At 42.1% G+C, this 23,295-nt stretch overlaps 2 protein-coding genes across 2 annotated transcripts; both read left to right on the top strand.

Moving 5' to 3' along the window:
- Positions 1 to 1,476: 1,476 nt before the first annotated feature.
- Positions 1,477 to 18,189, top strand: cers5 (ceramide synthase 5; the record flags this gene model as incomplete). Its single annotated transcript, XM_080494924.1, has 10 exons — positions 1,477 to 1,649; positions 9,272 to 9,377; positions 10,641 to 10,771; positions 11,047 to 11,104; positions 11,177 to 11,227; positions 12,532 to 12,624; positions 14,946 to 15,074; positions 15,795 to 15,901; positions 16,630 to 16,786; positions 18,043 to 18,189. The coding sequence occupies 10 exons, from the start codon at positions 1,477 to 1,479 to the stop codon at positions 18,187 to 18,189; spliced, it is 1,152 nt and encodes a 383-aa protein (XP_080351050.1).
- Positions 18,190 to 21,631: 3,442 nt separating this feature from the next.
- Positions 21,632 to 23,261, top strand: bcdin3d (BCDIN3 domain containing; the record flags this gene model as incomplete). The annotated part of the gene is made up of 2 exons (XM_080495393.1): positions 21,632 to 21,844; positions 22,574 to 23,261. 2 exons carry the CDS (start codon positions 21,632 to 21,634, stop codon positions 23,111 to 23,113), a joined length of 753 nt encoding a protein of 250 aa, XP_080351519.1. The 3' UTR covers positions 23,114 to 23,261.
- Between the last annotated feature and the right edge of the window lie 34 nt (positions 23,262 to 23,295).

Genomic DNA, 23,295 nt, shown 5'->3' with positions numbered 1-23,295 from the left:
GCCAATAAACCTGTAGCTATACAGGGGCTAATTTTATCGCAGATAACAAAATTGTGCTTTATGTTGCAATAAAGGAATTTAAGAACCACAACTAAGAACAGCAGAATCACCGTTATATAGCAGATAAGGTCACTTTAGTTGTTTCTGTGGTTTTCCGCTCTTTATGCCAGTTTTTAACATCGATTTGCTTGTTTCTCCCCACATATCAACTATACAGGTATATGGGCGACACACACACACACACACACACACACACACACACACACACACACACACACACACACACACACACACACACACACACACACACACACACACACACACACACACACCTCCACTGGGAGAAATTTCGTTTTAGTATCTTGCTCAAGCACATTGCTGGACAGGTTGAGACTTAGATCAGTTGGAACCCAAAGAGTCAGTACACTCATTGAATGAAATTCTTCCTCTGAGATTTTTCTTCATAGCATCATCTGATTTTCACATTTGCCACCTCAAGCTGCACTGGACAATACTTTCAGTTGGATTGAAAAACAGGTACAAATTTTGTCGGCAGTCAGTTTTGTGGAAACTCAACTGTGTCTTTATTCAATTATTAATGTTGACGTGTGGACAGAGTTGATTTGGTCTTCCATAACAGTTATTGTACTATTGCAACAACTAGCAATTCTCTTTTATTAAGAAATCTACTCAGCAGCACATGAATAGCAGGAAGCTCATTTTAGGATTATTTTCGTAGATGGATCAATCGTAAGTTTGTTTTGTCTTAAAAACTAAGCATAAATTGCCCCACTGTGTTCTGGAAAAATAAAAAAAACATAAGCATGGATTTTCTTAAAAAGGTTCTGATAATATAATTTGATAATTTGAGAAAAAATGTTGAAGTGTCTTCTTTTTAAATTCTTGATGCGTTAAAATGTGTCCTGTCATATTTGGAAAAACGAGTATAATAATAATAATAATAATAACAATAATAACAATAATAATAATAATAATAATAATAACAATAATAATAATAATAATAATAATAATAATAAATTATAAATATTGTTATAGATACAAATATTGCTATATATTGTCTTCCGGAAACATGTGTGAGACAATAAATCCCACTTGTAAATGTAATTTCCTGGATTTGTATTAAAGTTGTTGCTATGGCTACCTCTGGTAGAACGATTTCTGGCGGGAGATTGTTCTGCATTGTTATTGGTCAGAATGGCCTCTCTCTGTTGATCAGCCAATAGCAACGCGCTATACACCCGGAAGTTTGCTTTTCTCGTGCGCCGTCGGCATACTATTATTTTGAAGGCGTCCACCGGATGTGAGCGCGCTCTCACCGCCTCCACCCTGGCAGCTCATCCTACAAGTGACCCACAGGCGCCGAGCAAGTTATCTCCATAGTTTCTCTCGGAGAAAAAAAAAAAAAAAAAAAAGGCTTTGGCTCCAGTTATCCAGAGACAGGGACGCCGGACGAACATGGCTGCTCTCTCAGCCTGGTTCTGGAACGAGAGGTTTTGGCTGCCGCACAACGTGACCTGGGCGGATCTGGCGGACCCCGCTCCCGGGGTGGAGTATCCGAAAGCTGGACATTTGTTTGCTGCCCTGCCGCTGGCTTTGGTCATTTTCACCGTCAGGATCTTCTTCGAAAGGTTTGTTTCGACTGCTTGTTTCTCTGGAAGAAAGAGAAAACTCCCATCTTTGACGCCGTGTTGAGTCCAGCGGGATGATGGGCCAGCTCACAGTGGGAGGACCAGTATCTTCACACAATCACAACTTTCCTCCATCATGTGTCTGCTGAAGGTGGCTCTGCGTCAAAACTTCACAACTGTGCTCCTCTGCTGTTATTCTTTTCCTTTTTTTTTTTTTTTTTTTTTGACATATTTGTCTGGGACTTAAACATCCTGTCCAAGGGTTTGACATCAGATCAGTCCAAATCTCTCAAGTCAGCCAGTGATCCTCTGCATACATGTTATTTATGATCCTTTATTTATCTTTAGATCACTTTCATTGTTGTAGGCAATAATCGGTGAACCGACATGCTTAATGCATGTTTAACTTTCAGTTAATATCTTATCAAATGGAATATTTTGAGTTTCAATTCAATATAAAACATTTTAATCCAAGTATTTTTTCTCATCTTCAAGTTGCATAAGTTTGGATTGGATTCATTTGAGCATCACGAGTCACAAGAGGAAATGGACAACAATCTTTGTCTTTTATTATTTAAATGTTGAGCATGTGTTGTGTTTCTCTGGAAAAATGTTGCCACTGTTGCTGCTCCTCTTAATACATGCTTGCTGTCTTCCTGATCAAGATGAAACTTTTCATCCAGTCCCATGCAGCGGTTAATTTGAGGTTTTGTACCGGCTGCATAATCCCAGAAGCCATCACACACATCCTGGGATTTTATGTATATCAAATGCTTTAAAATGATCTGTTACTACTACTTGCCCAACGCCTAATCTTTACTGTAAAGAGTTATTCGTGTAAAAAAAAAAAGAAAGAAAGAAAGAAAATCTCTTGGCCTCTTGCCTTTTTGGCTCTGAGCCCAAATATGTCTCTGTTTTTGTGTGGAAACTGTTTTAGGTTCCCACAGCAGGTACAATAACGTTTACTTCCACATACACACACACACACCAGTATGTTGCATAGGTTGGATGCTGCCCGGCTGCAGGGTTCGAAATGTCCTGGAAGAATTTCTGGTTTAGTCAAACATCAACAATGAATTTTCATCCTTTGTTTGATTATTGCTTCATCGCTGGCGCGTTGAGTGATGCTATCTTACTACTCGCCTGACCCCCTCGCTCCAATAAAGATAAGGCAGCCATGTAGCTCCAGTTAGGTGTGTCTTGCTGGTGTCACCTGGTTTGATGCTGGTGCTGAAGATCAATGTAGACCAAATCTTGTATATAACATTTTTTTTTTATTTGTTATTTATATGGAACAAGATTCATATAATTAAAAGAAGAAATTATTATTATTTTTTTTTTAAAGCAAATTTCTTTCCTTTGGTCAAAAATCCCCCCTGGCTATTCCTGACACGTTCATAGTATTGTTCAGCAAAGCCCACCCTGCAGTTTTCATCAACGTTTGCAAATGCTATGACTCTTTACAGGGACTTTCGTGAGTCGAACTCTTTCCAAATGTAACTTCCTCTCTGGTTCTGCCAGTGGAAATCTTGTTTGTCAAGGCACCTGCAGTTGAAACTTGCATTTTAGAGGTGTGACAAAAACTTATGTTTATCACAGCCAATGAGGCAGCTTTCATCACCTCGTTGTCTGATGCATTTCTCGGTGTAGTATTAAATATGCTTTCAAGCCATGTTTTAACACTTGTTTGGACTACTGCAGTCCGTTTTACCCACACTTTTCTCAACAGCCTCCGACTTGTGGTCAGTCGTGTCTGCATGGCGATGTGCGATTTTTGTAGTTATGAACAACAGGTGGTTCCCTCTTTGTGCTGCTTTTTGAAACAATTCTTTCCCTCCACCATCACTTCCTGTTGTATCTAGCACACTTCGTATTTCCCACAACATCTTCTGGCTTTTATGTGCTGCTCTGCACAGAGAGGTGGAAGCTCAACGGCATGTACAGCACTACTTCTATGAGTTGTTGATTGTAGCATGTTTATGAAGCGTTTCACGTTTGCCATTGTCCCTCATTGTGTTTAATCTACAGCCATATTATCAATGCATAGGTCCTCGTACTACAGGAGTGTTTTTAGGCCAATGCCGTGGGAACTTTAGGGAGCTTTTCCCCAAAACGTAACTGTTTGAACCTAAAAATCACATGTATGCTTAGTGTCTGACTTCTCCAAATCGGATCTTTTTAATTGGCTGGAAATACTGAGAAATCACATAATGGAGGCGTCGAAACAGAGTAGCTGAAGTGTGTGATAAGAGGCACATGGCTCTCAGCCACCTGCCTGAGGTGCCGGGGCTGCCGGTCGTCCCTTCTGTCGGCAGGGAGTGGCTGGCCCCGACGCCGGGCGATGCTATCAGAGAGCATTTACTCCCCGTCACTACCCAACACCATAGCCGGCCGCCTGGCGTCTTCATTTATTTATCAGATGAAAACATCACACCACAGCTTCAGTTCCTGCTCCGCTTTGTGATAGGCTTAAACACATTCTCTGTGGCTGGGAGACACACACACACACACGCACACACACACACCCTCGTGCTTCATTGGTGAAAGACACTAACAATAATGAACTTGATGCTGATTATTTCGACATCACACGTTTTTCTGATTCAGAGTTTCGCGTCAGTTCCATATGAAGGAGCAGAATCTTGTGTGGTTCTTCCCATGTTCACTCTCCTTTTTTGTTGTTGGTTTTTTGTATGAAGCAATGGTATAAACGTATAGTTTCATCTGTGCGGTGAACGAGAGACAGAGCCTTGTTAGAGCCTGATATGTAACAGTGACCCGAGTTGTTATAAAATATAATGTAATAAAACCCAAAATGTAATAACAAAATTGTAACAAAACCCAAAATGTGATAACTGGACAATAATGTAAAAAGATTTAACAAGAATTTAAATGTGATCTTAAAATGTTTAATGTTGTACATTATTTTGTACTCATTATTGGAGAAATTATATTACAGATTATATACAACAGAAGACCAGCAATGACTTGGGCAACAGCAATCATACATGAATAGCATAAATTGTATGGAGACATACGTATAAACAAATAGTCCAAACTTTTAGAACTCGTTCTTTCAGTGTTATTCAAATTGAAACAGGTCAAGTTCAAGTCCAAACCATTAATCATTGACTTACTTTACAATGTAAACAAATTATTACAATATTGAGGAAAACATATTTTGCCTGACCCATAATGTTGTATTTAGTTTTGGTCTCAGCGTCTTGTTACATTGCTGACCGGTTATTGTATTTTGGGTTTTATTATATTATATTTTATAACAATTCGGGTCGTTGTTGCATATCGGGCTCCAACAAGGCTCCCGTTAGAAGAAGTTGGAGCAGCGATCACAGCAGTAAGAACATAAGTGTAATAATGCCGGAAGCACTTTACAGCTTTAACGAAACCCTACTTGGTTATTCTAATAGTTTATTCAAGGAGCTTCATAATGTCTCTGCTGAGGCATTAATTGGATGCTGTCAGTCAGTGAGTAACAGTTCTTCGTCTGAACGCAGCTAATCTGTCTGCACTCTCTGTCATTGTCTATGAAAGCTTTTTTTTTCCCCCCCCTTTGTCTTCAAAACGCCACACTTTCTACATGGAATTACCACGTGCGTTCGCAGAATTCCTTTTCTACCTACAGGTTGTTCCTCGCTGACAAGCAGGAAGGGTAAGCTCAGCCCGAGCCCCCCCCCCCCCCCCTTCTACACCAGTTCATTCTTGTTTGATCATAATCATGGCTTTGCTGCTGGCACTGACTTCGGAGCTGAGAGCAGGCAGGCTGCGTTGTGTGTGCGAGCTGCTGTAAGCCGTGTCATGTGTTGAACTCGGTTAAGACGACAACCGCAGATGTGTAGGAGATTGTTATCTGCCAGACTTGACCCCATAACCCCCTGTGACCTATCTTGACGGATTTCCCCTTCAATTAGTTCCTGTATTCTATGTTTGTTTTTTTTTTATGGTGTGGGACCATATCCTGTAGGCTACACTGTTGCCCCCTGAGGGTGTCAAGCGCCTTTCCCACTTCATTAGCGGTGTCTTGCTCAATAGTTGCATTTCCACTGTCACTTCTGTTTTGAAGCCAAGTCAAACAAAGGCCTCAGACACATCCAGCACTGTGCTATGAAGGGAATCTAACCGGCAACACCTCGGCCTTGGCCCCGGCACTGGCTGTGTCAGGGTTGTAGGTGGTCTCGAAAGGCATTCGTGCACAGAGACAACGCCAAGCTGGTCTCTATGGTAACGGGCTGTGTGTGTACTGGAGCGGTCAGTTTGTACAAAGGAGCGGGGATGTTTTGACGTTTTGGGTAATATATTATTGTTCACCCCCCCCACACACACACACGCGATTGTGTGTGGTACTTTTCACTTTATCTGTTTATCCTAAATTGGAGCGACTCATTTGGGGACGAACCATGGAGTCAGGTTCAGGGTGAATCAGACCCACAGATGTTGTTGCGTCACCTTCAGCACCGTTGTCGCGTCCGAGCTTTTAGCTGATGAAGTTCATAACACTGATCACCGCTTGTTGTCGTTAAACATGTTTTATGCTCATCGCGCACTTAAACGGTGCAATGCGGATTGCCTCAGGTAATGTTTAACAACAGTATACGACACAAGACGAACAATCCAGCCTAACCCCTCGGTAGGCGCCGCTTTGTTCTGTTGATTTGCGCCTCAGTGCCGCAGCCGTCCGTCTGCTGCTGTGTTTGTGATGCTTTACTTTCACTGTCATTTGGTTTGCCGACTTTGTGAAGTGAAACCTGACTTTAAATGGCATGTAAGTTAGGAATTTCCTCTTCGGAAACGTTGCTTCAAGCTCTTGTTTTCTCAGTATATAATTACATGCATGTTTGAAATGTACCATTGTGTTCTGTAGAGCTTTATGAGTGTTGGGTGTATAACCCGACCAAGATGAGCTCTAAGGTCAATCACGTTAACATAGATGTTACTCTAGCACAAGGAATTCAGTGCTGAGAGATAAATTCTTGCTGAGATAAAAAAAAACAAAAAAAAAACAATGAAGAAACGGCGAGGGCAAGAAGTTTGAATGGTTTTTTGCAGACAAAAGGCAAAGCTTTTTCTCTTGTGAGTTTTCCCTCCTCTTTACTCTTACTTCAACACAATGGCTCAGGCTTTTCTGTGGTAAATTGCAGATTCCAGGCCAGACAATGAAGGTTTGAACACGTAGAAGATTTTGTTACGGTCAAAAACAGATGTATTACTGCTCAACCGGTACTTCAAGAGCCTGATTTCATCAAGGTGTCAGGCTTAAATTAGTTCTTTGGTAAAATGCAGGATAATGAAACTGTATGTTCATTGGAGAGTGGAGAGTTTCCACACTGAGCATTATAATTAAACGAAACCAGCTAAACAAGTGCTATATATGTCGGCACCACGACAAATACGTTGTGTTGTATTATGATCAATTGGAAAACACTTTGAGTTTATTATCTTCAAGTGCAATCACAGGAAGCACATTTGACTAGCAAAAACCTGAATTTGCTCATAAAACTCCAATTAAAGAGATTATCTTGTCTTGAAACTTCAACTTGTTATATGTCTTTAATCGCGTGCCAAGTAAAGAAGCGGAGCCATGATTAGTCAAATTAATTATTTAAGTTGACACACCTTTTCAGAAATTATTGTTATGTGATGAGAAGAACTGGAATTGATGTCTTTGCAGGACCTGCTTGTTTACATAGACGATGTATAAGTTATTACACATAATAAGACTAGGTTCTAAAAATACACTGGAGCATGTGTTGCTCAAGTCAAGTGATGGTTTTCAAAGTAAGATAAAGAGATTGAAAGTTGGACTGGGTGGCGTTCGGGACATGAGCCAAATCCTGAGCCAGACGTTGAACAACATGTCAAGGTTACTTTATTTGTACCCATGGTTAGATTTGTTTTGCAGGGTGCGATTGCATTCGGCATGCCGTAACTAACAAAACCAGACGGGTGGGTATTTGATTGAGCAGCGAAAGAAAAACAAAACCAGAGCTCAGTGTTCCGCCATTCAGCAATATAAAGACAGAAAATAAATAAGATGAAGATGGATTAAAAACGTGTAGAAAGTCAAATAGCAGCTCCAACAGAGGAAGCTGGCAGACTGCTCACTGTAAACATTGTCCATTGTCGTTCCTCGGCGTTGCCCACTGCTTGCTCGCTATTGACTGTTGTTCAGCCTGACATGGTTTATTATTGAATCGCTGTAGGAAAACACATCACCAACTATTGTCACACGTGCAGCATGATGTATAAAAATAAATCGACTCTACTCCGACTGCATGTATACATACGACGATAATCCGACGAAACAGCCGTAGCACGACCCCGGCTGCACAAGTAAACTTGGTTCTCAATGAAGCCTCACATTTGTCGTTTCTCTGTTTTGAGAAGCGACGGTCCATGTTCAGGATCAGTTCTCAAGTTTTCATTTATCACACCAACTGCTTCAGGTCATAAAGCAGAGCCGATCTGCAGGCAAAGTTCATGCTGGGTCACGTTGTTCCCATAATGAAGAAGACATCCCTGAACCTCAGGGGATTTTTTAAAATTCCTTTTCAGCAAACCCCCCCCTCTGCATTTCATCTAGTGCTTACCGTTTAGCAGCGAGGATAACCATCTTTAAGTTTTGTACAGGAGACGAACAGGTTTGAAGAACTTGTGCCACCGATAAGCGAGGGAGAAACTTTGTATTTTTGAATTAGAAATAACCCAAGGCTGAACCTGTGTGAGACAAAAACGGCCCAACTTAGAAATTTAGGAACAGTAGAGCTAAATTTGAGTGAGGCTGCAGTGTGCATTTCCTTTCACATGGCCAACGATTGCTCCCCTGCTGCTGTTATCTATGATATTGTAAACAGTAGCTGTACAGGTACACTGCATTGGAATGCTATTATTATTGATAATATTATTATTATTGATGTCTTTGCATCACAGGAAAATACAGATCCTTTTTACAAAAGAACAACCTGCTTCAAACTGTATCATTTCCCCTATTTTCATTTTATAAAAGTTACAGATGGAAACATTTTGATAAGGATCGGCACACACATGAACTGTGAGACGTAGAACATGCCATAGTTGATGTGCAGACAATGGTAGTAAGTCAAATGTCTTTTTCCGCTATCACTCTTCATCATATAGGCCCGCTCTGCCTCCACAGAAGATGGTGGAGTACCTGATGATAAATGGACTCTTCATCTCAAACCCACCATTGTTATTGTTGTGACCCACTCACGTATGCGCAGAAAAACCTCTTGACTGCAACTGCAGTGTGCAGCTGTGCAAGTACTAGAAAAACGCTGCACTCTGGAAACTGATTTCAAGCATTGTTCAGCTGTAAATGAGGCCACAGACACACACACACACACACACACACACACACACACACACACACACACACACACACACACACACACACCCCGGATTCTACCTGGAGACATCGTTGCTATGAGGCGAGAGCGTTAACTGCTCCATCATTTCATGCAAAGAAGAATTCTTCACCAGTTGTTATTCACTAGAACATTTTTTTTAATGTCATTATCTAAATTAGATTATCATAGTGGGACTGTGTATGATTGAACAGCATGATAATAATTGCCCTTCTGTCACAGATTTATTGCCAGCCCATGTGCCCGGATTCTCCACATCCATCTTGGCGTGAGGAGAAGAGCTCCGCCCAATGTCGTGCTGGAGAAAGTCTTTACCTCCATCACCAAGGTTTGCTTTGCGCTTTCAGAGACGCATTAATGCACCACTTGCATCATACACATAACATCGTCTTAAAATTCAATCTTGAACTGTGATCGTAAAGTTCTTTGTTTGGAAGGGTTAAAAGTTACAAGCATAAAATTGTATTGTATAAAAGCTGATTTGTCGTAAGCTCCAACTTTTTATATCTGCCAATTTGTCACTAGTTCTAAAAACCCTCTTACTCCTAATCCAGTCCAGACTGGACTTTGAACATGTGTACTTCTCATAACCATAACTCCTCCAACGCTCATGATATTTAGGAATAAAATCAGAAAGCAGAGAAAAAGAGCTTCGCTTCTTCTTTTCAATACCATCAAAAACACATTTATATTTAAGAAATGCCAGAAGTTAAAAGTTTAAGTTATTTTGGAAGAAGTGGTCAAAGTATTCACATTGCTGGACAATTTCGAGCTGCTGCAAAACAAATCCGTCTCGTTGTGAAAGAGTTAATAATATATTCGTTTTTTACAGAGGCTGATATTTATTCAACCATTGAGCAGAAAAATCTGTCGTTTGCAACGGCAGTGTTAAATCTTTAAGCAAGATGTATTTAGATTGAAAGATATGAAGAATACATTAGTTTTAGTGGACTGTGGCCCAAAGAGCAGGCGAGAAAAAAAATCTAATATTTGTGTTGTGATGACTGCAGCATTTCTCTCTGTCCTGCAAGTTCATTACTTGACTGTCCATTTTTAATCAAACAATTTGCTTCTTCAATGAATCCACGATAGGACAGGAGTTTGCATTGGAGCCGATTCTAAGTATTCATTTTCTGTTTTCAACTTATTCAAAATGTCACCAGAGAAATGTTATTTATTGAGCAGACTCACTCTGGCAGCCTGGTGATAAATCATATTTTTTTTCCCCTTCCTGGCAAGAAGATGAAAATTTACTCTGAGTTTGCGTGTTAAACTGTCCTCTCACTGAAGCAAGTGCAGTCAGGCGCAGCCATGTGTGACAATGCAATCTTTCATTTCTGACTCAAATGAAGCGTTTGCAAAAAAAAAAAAAAAAAAAGTCTCATCTTCCATTGAGCTGCTGTCAGAAAGTTTTTACTTTGATCGTAATTCTCTCTCCAACGTCCGCCCCTCTTCAGAGATCAAAAGCCCGGCTTGTGAATGGTGCGCAAACTGCCACTAAATGTCGGCCCTGGAAAAAGTGTGACCAAGCGTTGTCCAGCCTTCCTATTCCAACCTGGTTGTTTTGCCGTTTCGTTCCTCCCCGTGACAGAATCCAGACTCCCGCCATCTGGGTGGCCTCTCCAAGCAGCTGGACTGGGACGTGCGGAAGGTCCAGCATTGGTTCAGACACCGCAGGAACCAAGATAAACCCAGTACACACACTAAGTTCTGTGAGAGCATGTACGTCGATTCCTGTTGCGCTCACCTTTAAACTCTCTGCAGGCCTGAGCAAACTGTGGTTGTTGTTTTTTGTTGTTGTTGTTTTTTCTGCCAACATGCATCCGTATGTGTGTTACTAAATTTGGGGAATGAAGTGTTGGTGTACATCAAGTCATTATGTCATTGCATTAAGTCTGAATGACACAAAGGATGCAAAGTGATGCATGTTTTATAGTCGTTAGGTTAATATATGCTGAATGTTTTCTTTCTTTTTTTTTTTCTCTTCAAACTTCAAGGTGGAGATTTACATTTTATTTGTGCATATTTACCTACGGGTTCCAGTTTCTTTGGCAGGTAAGTCCAGCCACTGTATCGTCATACGAGCACAAAGTCACTGTGTCTACATTTTCTCTTCTTGTTTTTCAGTCCCCGTGGATGTGGGATACAAAGCATTGCTGGTACGGTTACCCCTATCAGGTATGCCTCTGCTCCAACCGTCTGTCTATTCAGCTGCAGTAGCACTGATTCCAGACTAAAACCAGCGAGAACCAAACCTTTATTTCACAGCCATTTCAATGAGCTGCATTGGCTTTTGAAAAATGGATCAATTACTGTGAAATGAGTCGCTGTTGATGTTTAAAAGGTTGTACTATAATGTGGAAGACGCAACAAAAACTTGTTTTATCTGTTTGCTTTTACTTCACTTCCCTTTATCCAAAAGTTGATTTTGTGTCATAAATAGCAGTTGACGTGTGTTGATAGCTTAAAGACTTTGTATTTATGTGGTTCCTTCTTTGTAATTAAACTCTTTTTGATTGAGAGATCAGATTGTTCCGTGTTCATGAACGCTCAATAGAGTGACACCAGATTGATGTTGTTGGCTTGTATCAATCAAGAATATCTTTCAATTCAGTCAGTGAGTCAATCCCACAATGCTTTGCATTGTGACACACATCTGATTAGGTCATAAACGGTTACACCTCCCCCTAATTCCAATTGGAGAGGGTCAATCTAATCAGATAGTAGTGTTTACATGATGCAGTGGTAATCCGATGGGCTGTCGATTGGATCACTTATGCTTCATGTAACCGCTGTTGTGGAGTCTCTGATCTTCAGCTCCAAATATATGAAGCGCGGGAGATAAACTGTTTTCTTTTATATTAAATCAACCAGGCTTTTAGCGTACGTGGTGTCAGTTATCATTTGAAATGGCTGCCGGGCTCGTGTAATGTGATGATGTCTAACCTGATGATAAAGCTCTTAGAAGCATACACATGTACAAGTCATACTCCCCCCGTTAGAAGCTGTTTTATTTAATTACTGGGTATGACAGATTTTGAACTGCTGGTTATTCATACAAATTGTACACGGGTTAATTATATTTCCTTTATTGAATTAGAAATCTCCTCTACGTATGTCGTTGTACAATGTGTAGTAGTTCTATGTCATGAAGTGACCTCCGGTTCACCTTTAAAATCCTGCAATGAGCAAAACATCCATCATCAGGTGTGTTTTCTTTCGCGCAGTGATTGTGTTGATTGAAAACAGACGCAGGCATGACACACTCCACCGGGAAGCGCGGCACCTCGTGCCTTAGTGCTTATGTAAACTCGGTCATGTCGGTGAATCACCGGGTTGGGATGTGCTTTGAGATTGTTGGTGGCATTGTCGAGCCGAGGTGGTCTTGGTTATCGCCGTGCGAAATCTGTGCACGATTTTAAAGATTGAGTTGGTTTTTTGGAGCAACTTGCTGAACCTGTCTCCGCTCCTTCTCCGCTCAGGTCATGACTCCGGGTCTTTATCGCTACTACGTGACGGAACTGGCGTTCTACTGGTCCCTCATGTTCTCCCAGTTCACCGACATCAAGAGGAAGGTGAGAGGAACACGGGTCCACTGTCGGCTCCAGCTGACCACACTGAACACCCCGCAGCGGTTGCCACTTCCTGGCAAACGCTGGTCAATACATGTATTGTTCTTCATTTGGCAGCAGCAGACAATGTCTGTGCACGAATGTGTGTGTGTGTGTGTGTGATGCAAGCTTTTTGAATTTCTGCATTGCATTGGTCGAAAAGTGGTCAAAATGGCCCGCTTGTTTTATTTCCAGGTCTTGTGTTTGTTTTTATTCGGGAAGTTGGGGGGGGGGGGGTCACATGTTTTCTCTTTTCTGGGGTGGGGTGTGGCTGACACCGCTCAGTCTGTGCATGCTTTGTGTGTTGCTGCACGAGGAAACCCACTGTCATGTGATTGCCGGATGGAGCAGGCCTAAGTCTATAAGAATTACAGAAATTCCTCCGAATGGCAGAGTATCAGAGCCCAGCTGCGTACACATTCCCTTTAAAGATCTGGAATGTGATTCTTATTTTCATTTGACGGCCTCGTCTGGTTTCAAATCCATCTTGGTTCAATTTATTTTTCCTCATGGCATGATGCAGTTCATTATCGATTGTTGTTTTACCAAAGTAAAAGCCTTCATTCATGCAGGGAATCCCAAAAGGCCTTTCTGACTCTTTTCACCACCTTTGTTCCAATCACATCAGTAAATATGTTCATTATTATCAGTCATTTCAAACAAACAGAATGTCCAGCAGGCGACGGTGATAAAGTGGAATTAGTCAATACAGGAACACTGTCGGGATGTAAGATCGACATTGTACCGTGCTTGGTTGTGTTTGAGGCAGGACCTCTAGTATTTCTTCATTATCTAAGGAATTAAGAAAAATACACCTTTCATAGATGTTATTTCTCTTAGATTTTGAAGTTTCTGGATTATAAATAGTCTGGGTGCAGTACGCATGCCAAATGTCAACACAATATCCTGAAATTTTGCATTTAAATTCAATTAATTAATTTTATGTTCATAATGTCATTCTTTCCTGTGGTTTTTCTTTTTTTTTTTTGCATTGTGGAAATGTTTTTCTCTCCTGGTTGGACGGGCATAAAATATATTTTAACATTGATACTAATACAGACTATTATAACATTTTTATTCTTGGGAACGTTTAAAAAACAGACTTGTTTCAGTGAATCCCTGGTGGCCCTCTGTGTTTTTCTGCTGTCAGCTCAGGTTCCTCTAGTGTCGGATCCACATGTCGGCCCGCGTGATTGTCTTTGGGTGCAAAGCGAAGTTAACCTTGTACCCGTCGCTGACCACGTCCTGCTGCATGGGTTGACACAATGGAGGCCCTTTCTTCCGTTTCTGCTAAAATGAGTGGACATCAAGTAACAATAGTGATGAAACTCGGCACATTTCAACTGTTTTTCTTTCTTTCTTACTGCCAGAAATTGGATATACTCAACCAAAATCTAGGTTTTTTTTAGATTTTAGGTAGAAAGAATATATGACGCAGAAATCATTCAACACGGATACTTAAAACATATGACTACATTATTTTGGATTGTTCAAGACTTATTTTTCCCCATTTACTTATGTACAGATATTAAATAGCAAATGCCATTTGGTCAAGTTTTACCTTGCATACATCTTTATTTTATTTATTTTTTCACCACACCTAATTTACAAATGAGTAATTTCTTGGCCCGAAGAATTTGCACTGCTTCTCTTCTATTAGGACTTCGGGCTTCTAAGCATCGTGCGCAACTCGACGAGGTCATTCAGTAACCAGCAATTCCTTCTTTTGTTGGATTAGTCAGTGTGCTCCGGTATCGCCTGAGGTGGAAATTCAAGCATCCGACAGATAACACGACATGAATGATCTTAAGGCTCTTATTGATATGTCTCGGAATTCAAAGTTCGGTCAATGACCGCAAGCTGCCCGGTCCCAGACGCAGTAAAACAACGTCATACTTGACAATAAATGTGAGGGTTGTATAACTGTGTTCCAACAGATATCAGGAATTTTACCTTTCTACATCAGTTAAAACAAAAAAGTAAAAAAAAATCCTCTGAGATCTGATCAAATATTCAGTGTTTTTGCCTGGATTTGTCTGTTCAGCCGGTCTAACAAATTGGGAGTGGTCCAGAGCACTTCCTGCTGATTTTTTCCCCCCCTTACAGAGATGTGATGTACTTATTTTTAGAAGCGTTGCCAGACTGGTGGGTATCCTCCAGGCTTTCGAGAGCTCTTCAGGTCGGAGCGCGAGGACGGCAGACCCTGGACGTCTGCACCTGAATCTGAAGCGCTGAGCGTACCTGAGCAGTGTTCTAACGTCTCCCCGTGTTTCGGTTATTCCCAGGACTTTCTGATCATGTTCGTTCACCACCTGGCCACGGTCGGCCTCGTCAGCTTTTCTTACGTCAACAACATGGCGCGAGTGGGGAGCCTGGTGTTGTGCGTGCACGACAGTTCGGACTTCCTGCTCGAGGTCAGTCTGACACATTGGGGACAGGAAAACTTTCCATCTCACGGTCAATGAAGTATTAATACTTTATCACGGTACATAAACACTTCGGTCTTTAGTTTTGCACGAACGTATTATTCTTGCTGCCTACATTTTTACATAAATATCTCTACTTCTTCTCTTTGCATTCCTCAAACTGGCTTGTTCCTCATTTTAACTTCTACACGGACAAATATAGTAATGTATGCAGACATGTATGTGTAAAGAAGCTGTGAGTGAATGCTTTTACTTTTGTCAAAGTGTGCTGAAATGGAAATTCAAACTTCCAGCACTGCTAATTCTGAGCAGATATAATCACAAACCTACTTACCCCCCTCCACCCTCCACCCACCACCATACAAAAACAGAAGTTATATACTAGATTTATTAAGACGTGCCTGCTGCAGGTCATTGAGAAGCCTCAGGTTTCCCATTTAGATGTTTCCCCTTTTGGATATTTATTGTTCAGTGGCAGTTTTGCTTGACGCCAGCTGCCTTCCTATGCAGTGGAGGTGGATTGCGATTGTTGTTTCGTGTTCTCAGTCACTTCCACCTGGCCGAGGTCCAAGCTCATTATTATTACGCGTACGCGCCTGAGAATTTAGTACAGCCCATGTGCAACGCAACAATTCTTCACCTCACAAAACTTAAGTTACATTCTTTCTTTTTTTTTTTACCTTTTGCTTTTTTTTCTTCTTATAACAGGCAGCCAAGCTGGCCAACTATGCCAAGTTCCAGCACTTGTGTGACTCCCTCTTCATTGTTTTTAGTGTGGCGTTCTTCATCACACGGCTTGTTATTTATCCAATATGGTGAGTAATCTGTGACGCCGACAACACCTCAGTGAACGTTGATCTACATTTGGGACATTAATCATAACTCTGAGATCTGTGAGCGTTTCTCTTCTCGCATGGTAGCTAAAGGTAATAATGACGTACATTGATATCTGGAATAACTGCCCTCCTAACTGTATTTGTATAGACGGTACCTACTGTAATAATGCTGATAATAACATGAACTTTTTCAGACCTGTCGACAGGAAATGAAGCCCGTCTTGTGTTCAGACCAGAATTATACACCAGTGTGTAAATCACAAGTGGCCATTAATTTCCAGTGACCTCTCCACTCGACCTACTGTTCCTCAACAGACGTGGATGTTGCAGCTCCGACTCCAGAGAGACGGACAATAGGCGACCTATCACTGACTAACGTAACCCGAGCAGCTATATTCAGTGTCTTGGTGTGGATGAGTGATAAAGCTAGTGTTGCCGCTGAAGCTACCTGGACTGAAATCCATACCTGTGCGGGGGGGGGGGGGGGGGGGGTGGAGTCCGTTGACAGTGACCTGTCACTCATTTATATTTAGAGGAAGATGTGACCCGAGCATAGATCTCGCCTCACAGCAGATGAGATCAGTTTAATTTTAAAGCTCTTTATTCAGTGAGTGACGTCAGACACGACCCCAGACGCTCAGCCGGATGTGCCATTTGTCGCCCTTCTCAATTTGTATTTCTTTTTTGTTTGTTTGTTTGTTTTAAAGGGTCCTGAACTCTACTATGTATGAGAGCTGGGCCATAGTGGGGCCGTTCCCCTCCTGGTGGCTCTTCAACTTCTTACTGCTGGTCCTTCAGGTTCTGCACATCATCTGGTCCTACCTCATAGCCCGTATAGCCTTCAAAGCCATGTCGCGGGGCAAGGTGGGTCACGTTTGTCGGATGGTTATTAAAAACAATGTGTCTTCTCAGGCTCATATCGGTGTAATTTGGTATTTTATTAACATATTTCAAGGCGGTGAAGCGAAAACAATGTTTAAGAGTCAGAGACGAGCAGGTAAAGAAACATTCCATCCAGGCGGATTGAAATGCACAGCAGCGCAGCTATTTCTGGTGACGTTTCCCGCCTCCTGTCCCCTGACGGTATCTTGTCCCCTCTGCAGACGCAGTTTGTTTCCTCTCCCTCTGGAATGAGGGGGAGATCCTGTCTTTTCCTCTGTCTTTGTCCAATGAGCCCTCCTCCACTCCGCTGCTCTCTCGCTTCCCTCCGTCTGCTCTGTCCGCTTGACAGCTCCACCTTCTCTCTTCTCGGCTGTAAGTCTCTGCTCACCCCCCCCCCCCCCCCCCCTCCAGTGTGACGCCGCCTCACAAATCCTAATTTCCATCCGTCTTACCTGATTTCATTAGGTGGCAGTGTGGTTGGGAATGATTTTAACTGAACAGCTGTTGGATTAGAGCCAGGCCTTGGCACAAAGTCGGCAGTTCGTTGTAAATGATGAGTAATGCAGTCAGTGTCATGGATGTCAGGTATGGCCAAATGTTTCTCATCAGTCAGGAGAGCCTTGAAATTGTCCCACACCGCCACCCTGTGGCAAACTGTGGAATAGTTCTCGTTTTAAGCAAGTGACTTGTTGAAGGAATACCTTTAATTTCCCAGATTAGATGAGTGGGTTGTGTAGAGGTTATAACCCCCCCACCACCACCACAGCGAGTATAGCTCCAGTTTGAGTCTCATTCCAGGCCTTTCTATGTGAGCGTGCATGTATGTTTTTTTTTTTTTTGGTCCTCTGGTTTCTTTTCTCCCAAAATAAATGCTTTCATTCAAGGGTCCACTCAGAACACTCCAGAAGCCTCCTGTCATTCAGACTAAACTGTCGATCATTAAAAATAATTAAAACATTCTGAACTTGTATTAAAATATGACAAACCTGTGGCAATAATGTTTGATCATCTTTACAAATAACTGATTTAGTTCTTGTGGAATTAAACTGTTCTGATTAGGTGACAAGTTTCATTTGAATATACAGTTTGTACTACGATGTAGCGAAAAAGAAAAGGCTAAAAATTTCAGCTTCACAATTCTACAACGCGTCTTGCGTTCAGGTTTGTGCCGTTTACCATCAACTCTATATACCAATGTATTTGACTGTTTTGTTGATGGAAGATCTCCTCTCTTGTAGGTGTGCAATGATGTTCGCAGTGACGTCGAGAGCAGCTCTGAGGACGAGTCTGAAACGGCGACGGACGTCCCGATGAAAGGAGAAAACGGCACCAACGGCCACTGTGCTGCAGCCAAAGCCCGAGCACAGAACCACAGCAGCTGGTGACACGGAGCCCACTGCCCGCCCACTCCCCCCGAAGCTCACGTCCAACATTCACACACATCACAATGACAGCGAGTTTACGTGTTCCGTGAGCTGAAGGGGGATAAGTACATGCCGACGTCTGGCTGCGGCGCTCCGGTGTGGCTCCAGAGACGTTTTAACATCTGAAGCCAATGATTTGCAGTCGTGTTTTATATTTTTCTCCCAAATGTTGGATTTTCTGTCATTTGTGTGCCGACTTTGGCGGCGGATGTTCAGTTTCAATGTTCTCTTCCAGTTTTATTGGCGGGATGAACTTGATTAGTTTGGGGTTCGTAAGGTTCTTTCAATGTTGAGTCGCAGACATGTCAAAGCAGGCGTTTCTCATCGAAATGACTCATTTTGATGTTGTGATATTAAGAGTGCAGCTTCATGAGCTTTTAGAAGCAGGACACCTGCTCTGTGAGTAGAAATAAGTCCCAACATGAGCCGACATTTCTACCCTTTGCAATCTTTTGTGGCTCCTTTACCGTTTGACCACGTCGTTTGCTACGGTTTTACTGTTTTTACTTCTGACACCAAATGTGTATGAGAATTTTTTGTCATTGCCTATAGTGGTATGAGATATACTTACTGTCTGGTATGTTGGTCTATTCTCCTTTGAGTGCCTTGTTTAAAAAAAAAAAAAAAAAGTTTCCAAATACATCCAGTTGTTTGAAGATTTCTTTCATATTGCAGAAATATAACATTAAACTATGCAGTGGAAGGCATTTAATATATTACAAGCAATTACAGCCATCTTCATTCTGGAGACAGTGCCATGACAGAACACTGATGCAAATATATTCCTGTTTGATTTGCTTGGAGGAGATTTATAACCAAAACCTCATCCTTGCAAGGCGTCTGTGTCCTCGGAGGAATTACACAGCCATCCTGGGAGGAGGAGGGAGGGGAATGAGAAATGTTCACATCTGTGCAAAGAAAGGAGAGCAGTCCATCGCAGCTTCACTCTTTGATGACTTCTTCGTCCTCTGCCAGTTTCAACTGTTTTTGCTTCTCCATGTAACGATACCCCCGCATCGCACACATGTAGCCCCCGTAGAGCGTCAGCACCATCATTGACGCTGAAAACGCCCGGTATCCAATGTCCGCCAGCCGCTTTCCTGACACCATGGTGAAGGTTCTGAAGGGAGCAAAGTCAGAGCAGGTGGAGAAGTTAACTAATGCAAGAAGTGAACAGCCGTTTAGTCTGGAAGGAACATAATTTCACATCACGAATATAAAAATATTCAAAATCAAAGTACCTAATGTTGATTGTAACCAACAAATACTGTTTAAAGATTCAAACTTGTTTGTTTTTGGAAACTGTAAGTATTGAAACGAGCTTAATATTTTTAAACTGTTGGCCAACTACATACTTCTTGTGTAGAAAGATAAGACAAAGTAGCTGGAGGGAGTTCTACACAGTGGAGTGATACTCTCACCCCGCAGCAAGAAAATCCCAGACTGGAGTTGGCATGTTCTACCTGTGCATGCATAGCCACTCTCAACATACTCCACTTCTCCAACATTCCAAAGAGCATTGGTGGTTAATTAGTGGAACCTGAACCTGTATTTGAGAACCTGAGGCTGTGTGGTTGTCTGTGATGGACTTCAGGGTTTATCGTGCATTCACCAAAAATCCAACCAGCTGCAGAGCCAAGTGATGGAGCATATGAATGGACACGTTCTGATCCATGTAATAAATCCTTACAACAGTACATAATCGAATTTATCTGAATGTATTCAAATGTAAAGTTATAATTTCCTTGAAATAGGCATCAATAGTAGGGGTGTGTTGACCTGATCAATCTGAAGCTCATGAGATGATAAAACCAAACATAAAAGTTGAGGAAAGTTCAATTTGTTGCAGATTCCTCTTTTTCATGCGTTTGGTACGACAGTAAGAATAACTGTATTAAGCTTGAGACGTTTAAGATTCAAGTACAAAGAATTAAGATCCAAATAAGACAACTGCACGATGGACGAGTGAACTTTACATAATTGAACAGACAGAACAGAAGTGAGATAAAACCAACTATTATTGAGTGCAGCGGAATCTTCCCCATCAGCTTCACGTACGGATTAAGTAACAACACATCAGTGAAAGGATTTAGTATTTTCTCATTGATTAAACTGCACGTATAAACATAACTGCATGTTACTGTGCAGTGATGATGGTTTAAAAACTTTGTTTTGGTCTGAGATGAGGTTGATGAAAGTCAACCCACGTCACGATGTTTCCTCCACGAGCTCAAGCTAACACACCTCCAAAAACAACTGCGCACATTCACGTAGCTTCCGCCTTGTTTTACACATTATTCAGTGCACTGCAATTAATTTGCTCGTCTTGTCTTACCTTTTAGTATTTGAGGCAGAAATAACCGCAGAATCACGATATTTGTGTCAATGTCAGCACACAGAGGTGTAGCACCACCGGTTTCGTAAGGTACGGAAGCTCGTAAGGCAAGCTTCTTTCGAAGAGAGAAGAACATTGCAGAGCAGATCAGAGCGCGCCCTCTGGCGACTCGGAGGGGAACCGCACACTGCGTGTTCAAACTGGTAAGTTGGTAAACAGGAGGATTCTGACAATAAAAATAATGATACTAACAGCATTCATCGTTCTTGCTACAATAACATCAGCAACAACACTACTAACAACAACAATCATTATCTTAAATCATGAAACATTCATGCGGAAGAGGTCGTTTGTTTTTCCAAAGAAAGAAAGAGTGATTGTTTATAAACAAAGGAAATAACATCACATGACATGTGAGATCCCTATAGTTATGTGGAGATTTTGGTTTTATATGTCCTTTTGACAGAGGTGTTTTATTTGGTTTCACATTGAACCTTCACACACCTGTGTGACTTTGTATTTAATAGTGTAAATAAAATTTGTAATGAAAAAGAAGGAGGCCCCAGGCAGAATAGCTCCTGCAATAAGTCATGAGCTAATGAGGCTGTCAATAAAATGAAATTGAATTAAATAAGTCAGAATTAATTCACCAATATGTCAATAGAATCCTTCGTAATAGAATCCATGTGTGTCCAAGTTATTATGAAATTCTTTAATATAATTTAATATTTTTCGTATATTTTACATGATGACGATAATGATGATGATTGAGTAATTAGGTAATATATACTCCCTTGTTGCTACGGGGCATCACTATGGTTACCAGTGCGGTTATCATTGTCACTCTTCTTTTGCTGTATTCAGGCTTTTCAGACACGATGTACAATCTACCACAAATACCAACCGGGAGGTAGCTTTGATCCCAGTTGTACAGACCTCCACAAAGTACAAGAATATAATTTTCTTGGGCACAGGCGTGTAGTTTATGGAATGTGTGTAATTGATGTGGACGTAAGTCCGCGTTTCCTGTGTTTCCTACACGGACGCATTAAAGTGGCGCACACAGCCATGGCGGCGGAATCTTGCTCCGACACTTTAGACGGCGGTGATGAACTAAATGATCCCGGAGCGGCTCCTTACGGTAACTTCATAAACTACTACACCTTCAATCCCCCAGAGAACCGCCTGAGCCTGATTCCAGAGTCCCTGCTGCTCGACCTGGGACTCCGCGGGGGAACCGAGGAGGAGACGCTCATCCTGGATGTGGGGTGCAACTCTGGGGTAACTAACTCAAACTAACTCATCATTATTTGCATATTTGTGTGTTTATAGCACGACTTACACTCACCGATGTCCTTTTTTCCCCCTGAGAGACATAACTCCAAATATAATTCAATTAAACTAATTTGCCATCAGTGCTAGGAGGCAGTGTATTAACTGTCAGACAAGCGTTTTCTAATGAGATGTGTGTTATTTCCATAGGTTGAAATAGTTTTTATCATTTGAAACAATTAAACCTCATTCAGTTGTCATGAGTTGCTGCGATCGGTTATCTTTCTGAATATTCCTCATCTTTTTACACGCTTTTGGGTCTGATTGTTGCATGTATTCCCAATATTATCAGTGTTAGATTTTGAAGAAACACAATTATTCATCCATCATACAAATGTGGTGCTGGAGCTGATCTCCCTCAGGGTGAAGTATTGGTTTCAGTTCATCACAGGAAACTCATTCTCAATAGTGACTCCTCAGATCAGTTGTTCCAGATGGTGGATTCAAGTTGGAATACTGGAGAAAAAAAGAGAAAAGCAAAAACAACAACAGAGAGAACATGCAGAGTCCACCAAGCCCAGGGCGTTGTTGCTACATTTAGTCAAATAAAATGCTCAATAAAAAATAGCAACCATGACATTTATTCAAGACCTTCTGTGGTTTTAAAATGTCAAATAAAAGTGGAATTTCCCTAGAAATGACTTCTTTCATTTACCATCTGTCTTCCTGCACCACCAGGAGCTGAGTGTTGCTTTTTACAAGCACGTGGTGCCGGAGGACAAATCGGAAGGAAGGAGAGTTCACCTCCTGGGCTTTGACCTGGACGAAACCCTCATCGAGCGGGCCCAGCAGAGCAACCCTCTGCAGGGCAGCGTCACCTTCATCCCCCTGGACGTCACCAGAGACACGGAGCGGCTGCGGGACTACCTCCGCCTGCACGGCTGCCCCCGCTTCCACCTGTGTCTGTGCCTGGCCGTCACCATGTGGGTGCACCTGAACCACGGCGACGACGGCCTGCGGCAGCTGCTCTCCCGCCTGGCCTCCGTCAGCCAGCACCTGCTGCTGGAGGCGCAGCCGTGGAAGTGCTACCGCTCGGCGGCCCGCCGCCTCAGGAGACTCGGCCGCTCGGACTTCGATCACTTTAAGAGCCTGAAGATCCGCGGGGACGTAGCGGAGCACGCCAGGGAGCATCTGGAGAGCCGCTGCGGCATGGAGCTCATCCAGAGCTTCGGCAGCACCGCCTGGGACAGAAAGCTGCTGCTGTTCAGGAGGAGGTGACGCCTGGAGGGCGGCTGATGTGCGACAGAGAGCCGTCAGAAGGCCGAGTGACAGTCTATTTGGAGAAGCGACAAAACTACCAACTATTGTTTGGCAATTTAACCAAGTGATGCCACAATAATGTCAACTTTTTTTTTTTTAAATAAAGATAAACATGCTTATTTTCCTTCACAGATGTTCAG

The sequence above is a fragment of the Blennius ocellaris genome (assembly GCF_963422515.1).
Source record: "Blennius ocellaris genome assembly, chromosome: 4".
Taxonomy (NCBI): domain Eukaryota; kingdom Metazoa; phylum Chordata; class Actinopteri; order Blenniiformes; family Blenniidae; genus Blennius; species Blennius ocellaris.
The sequence above is the reverse complement of the archived record's forward strand: the minus strand, read 5'-3'. Positions and strand labels throughout refer to the sequence as shown.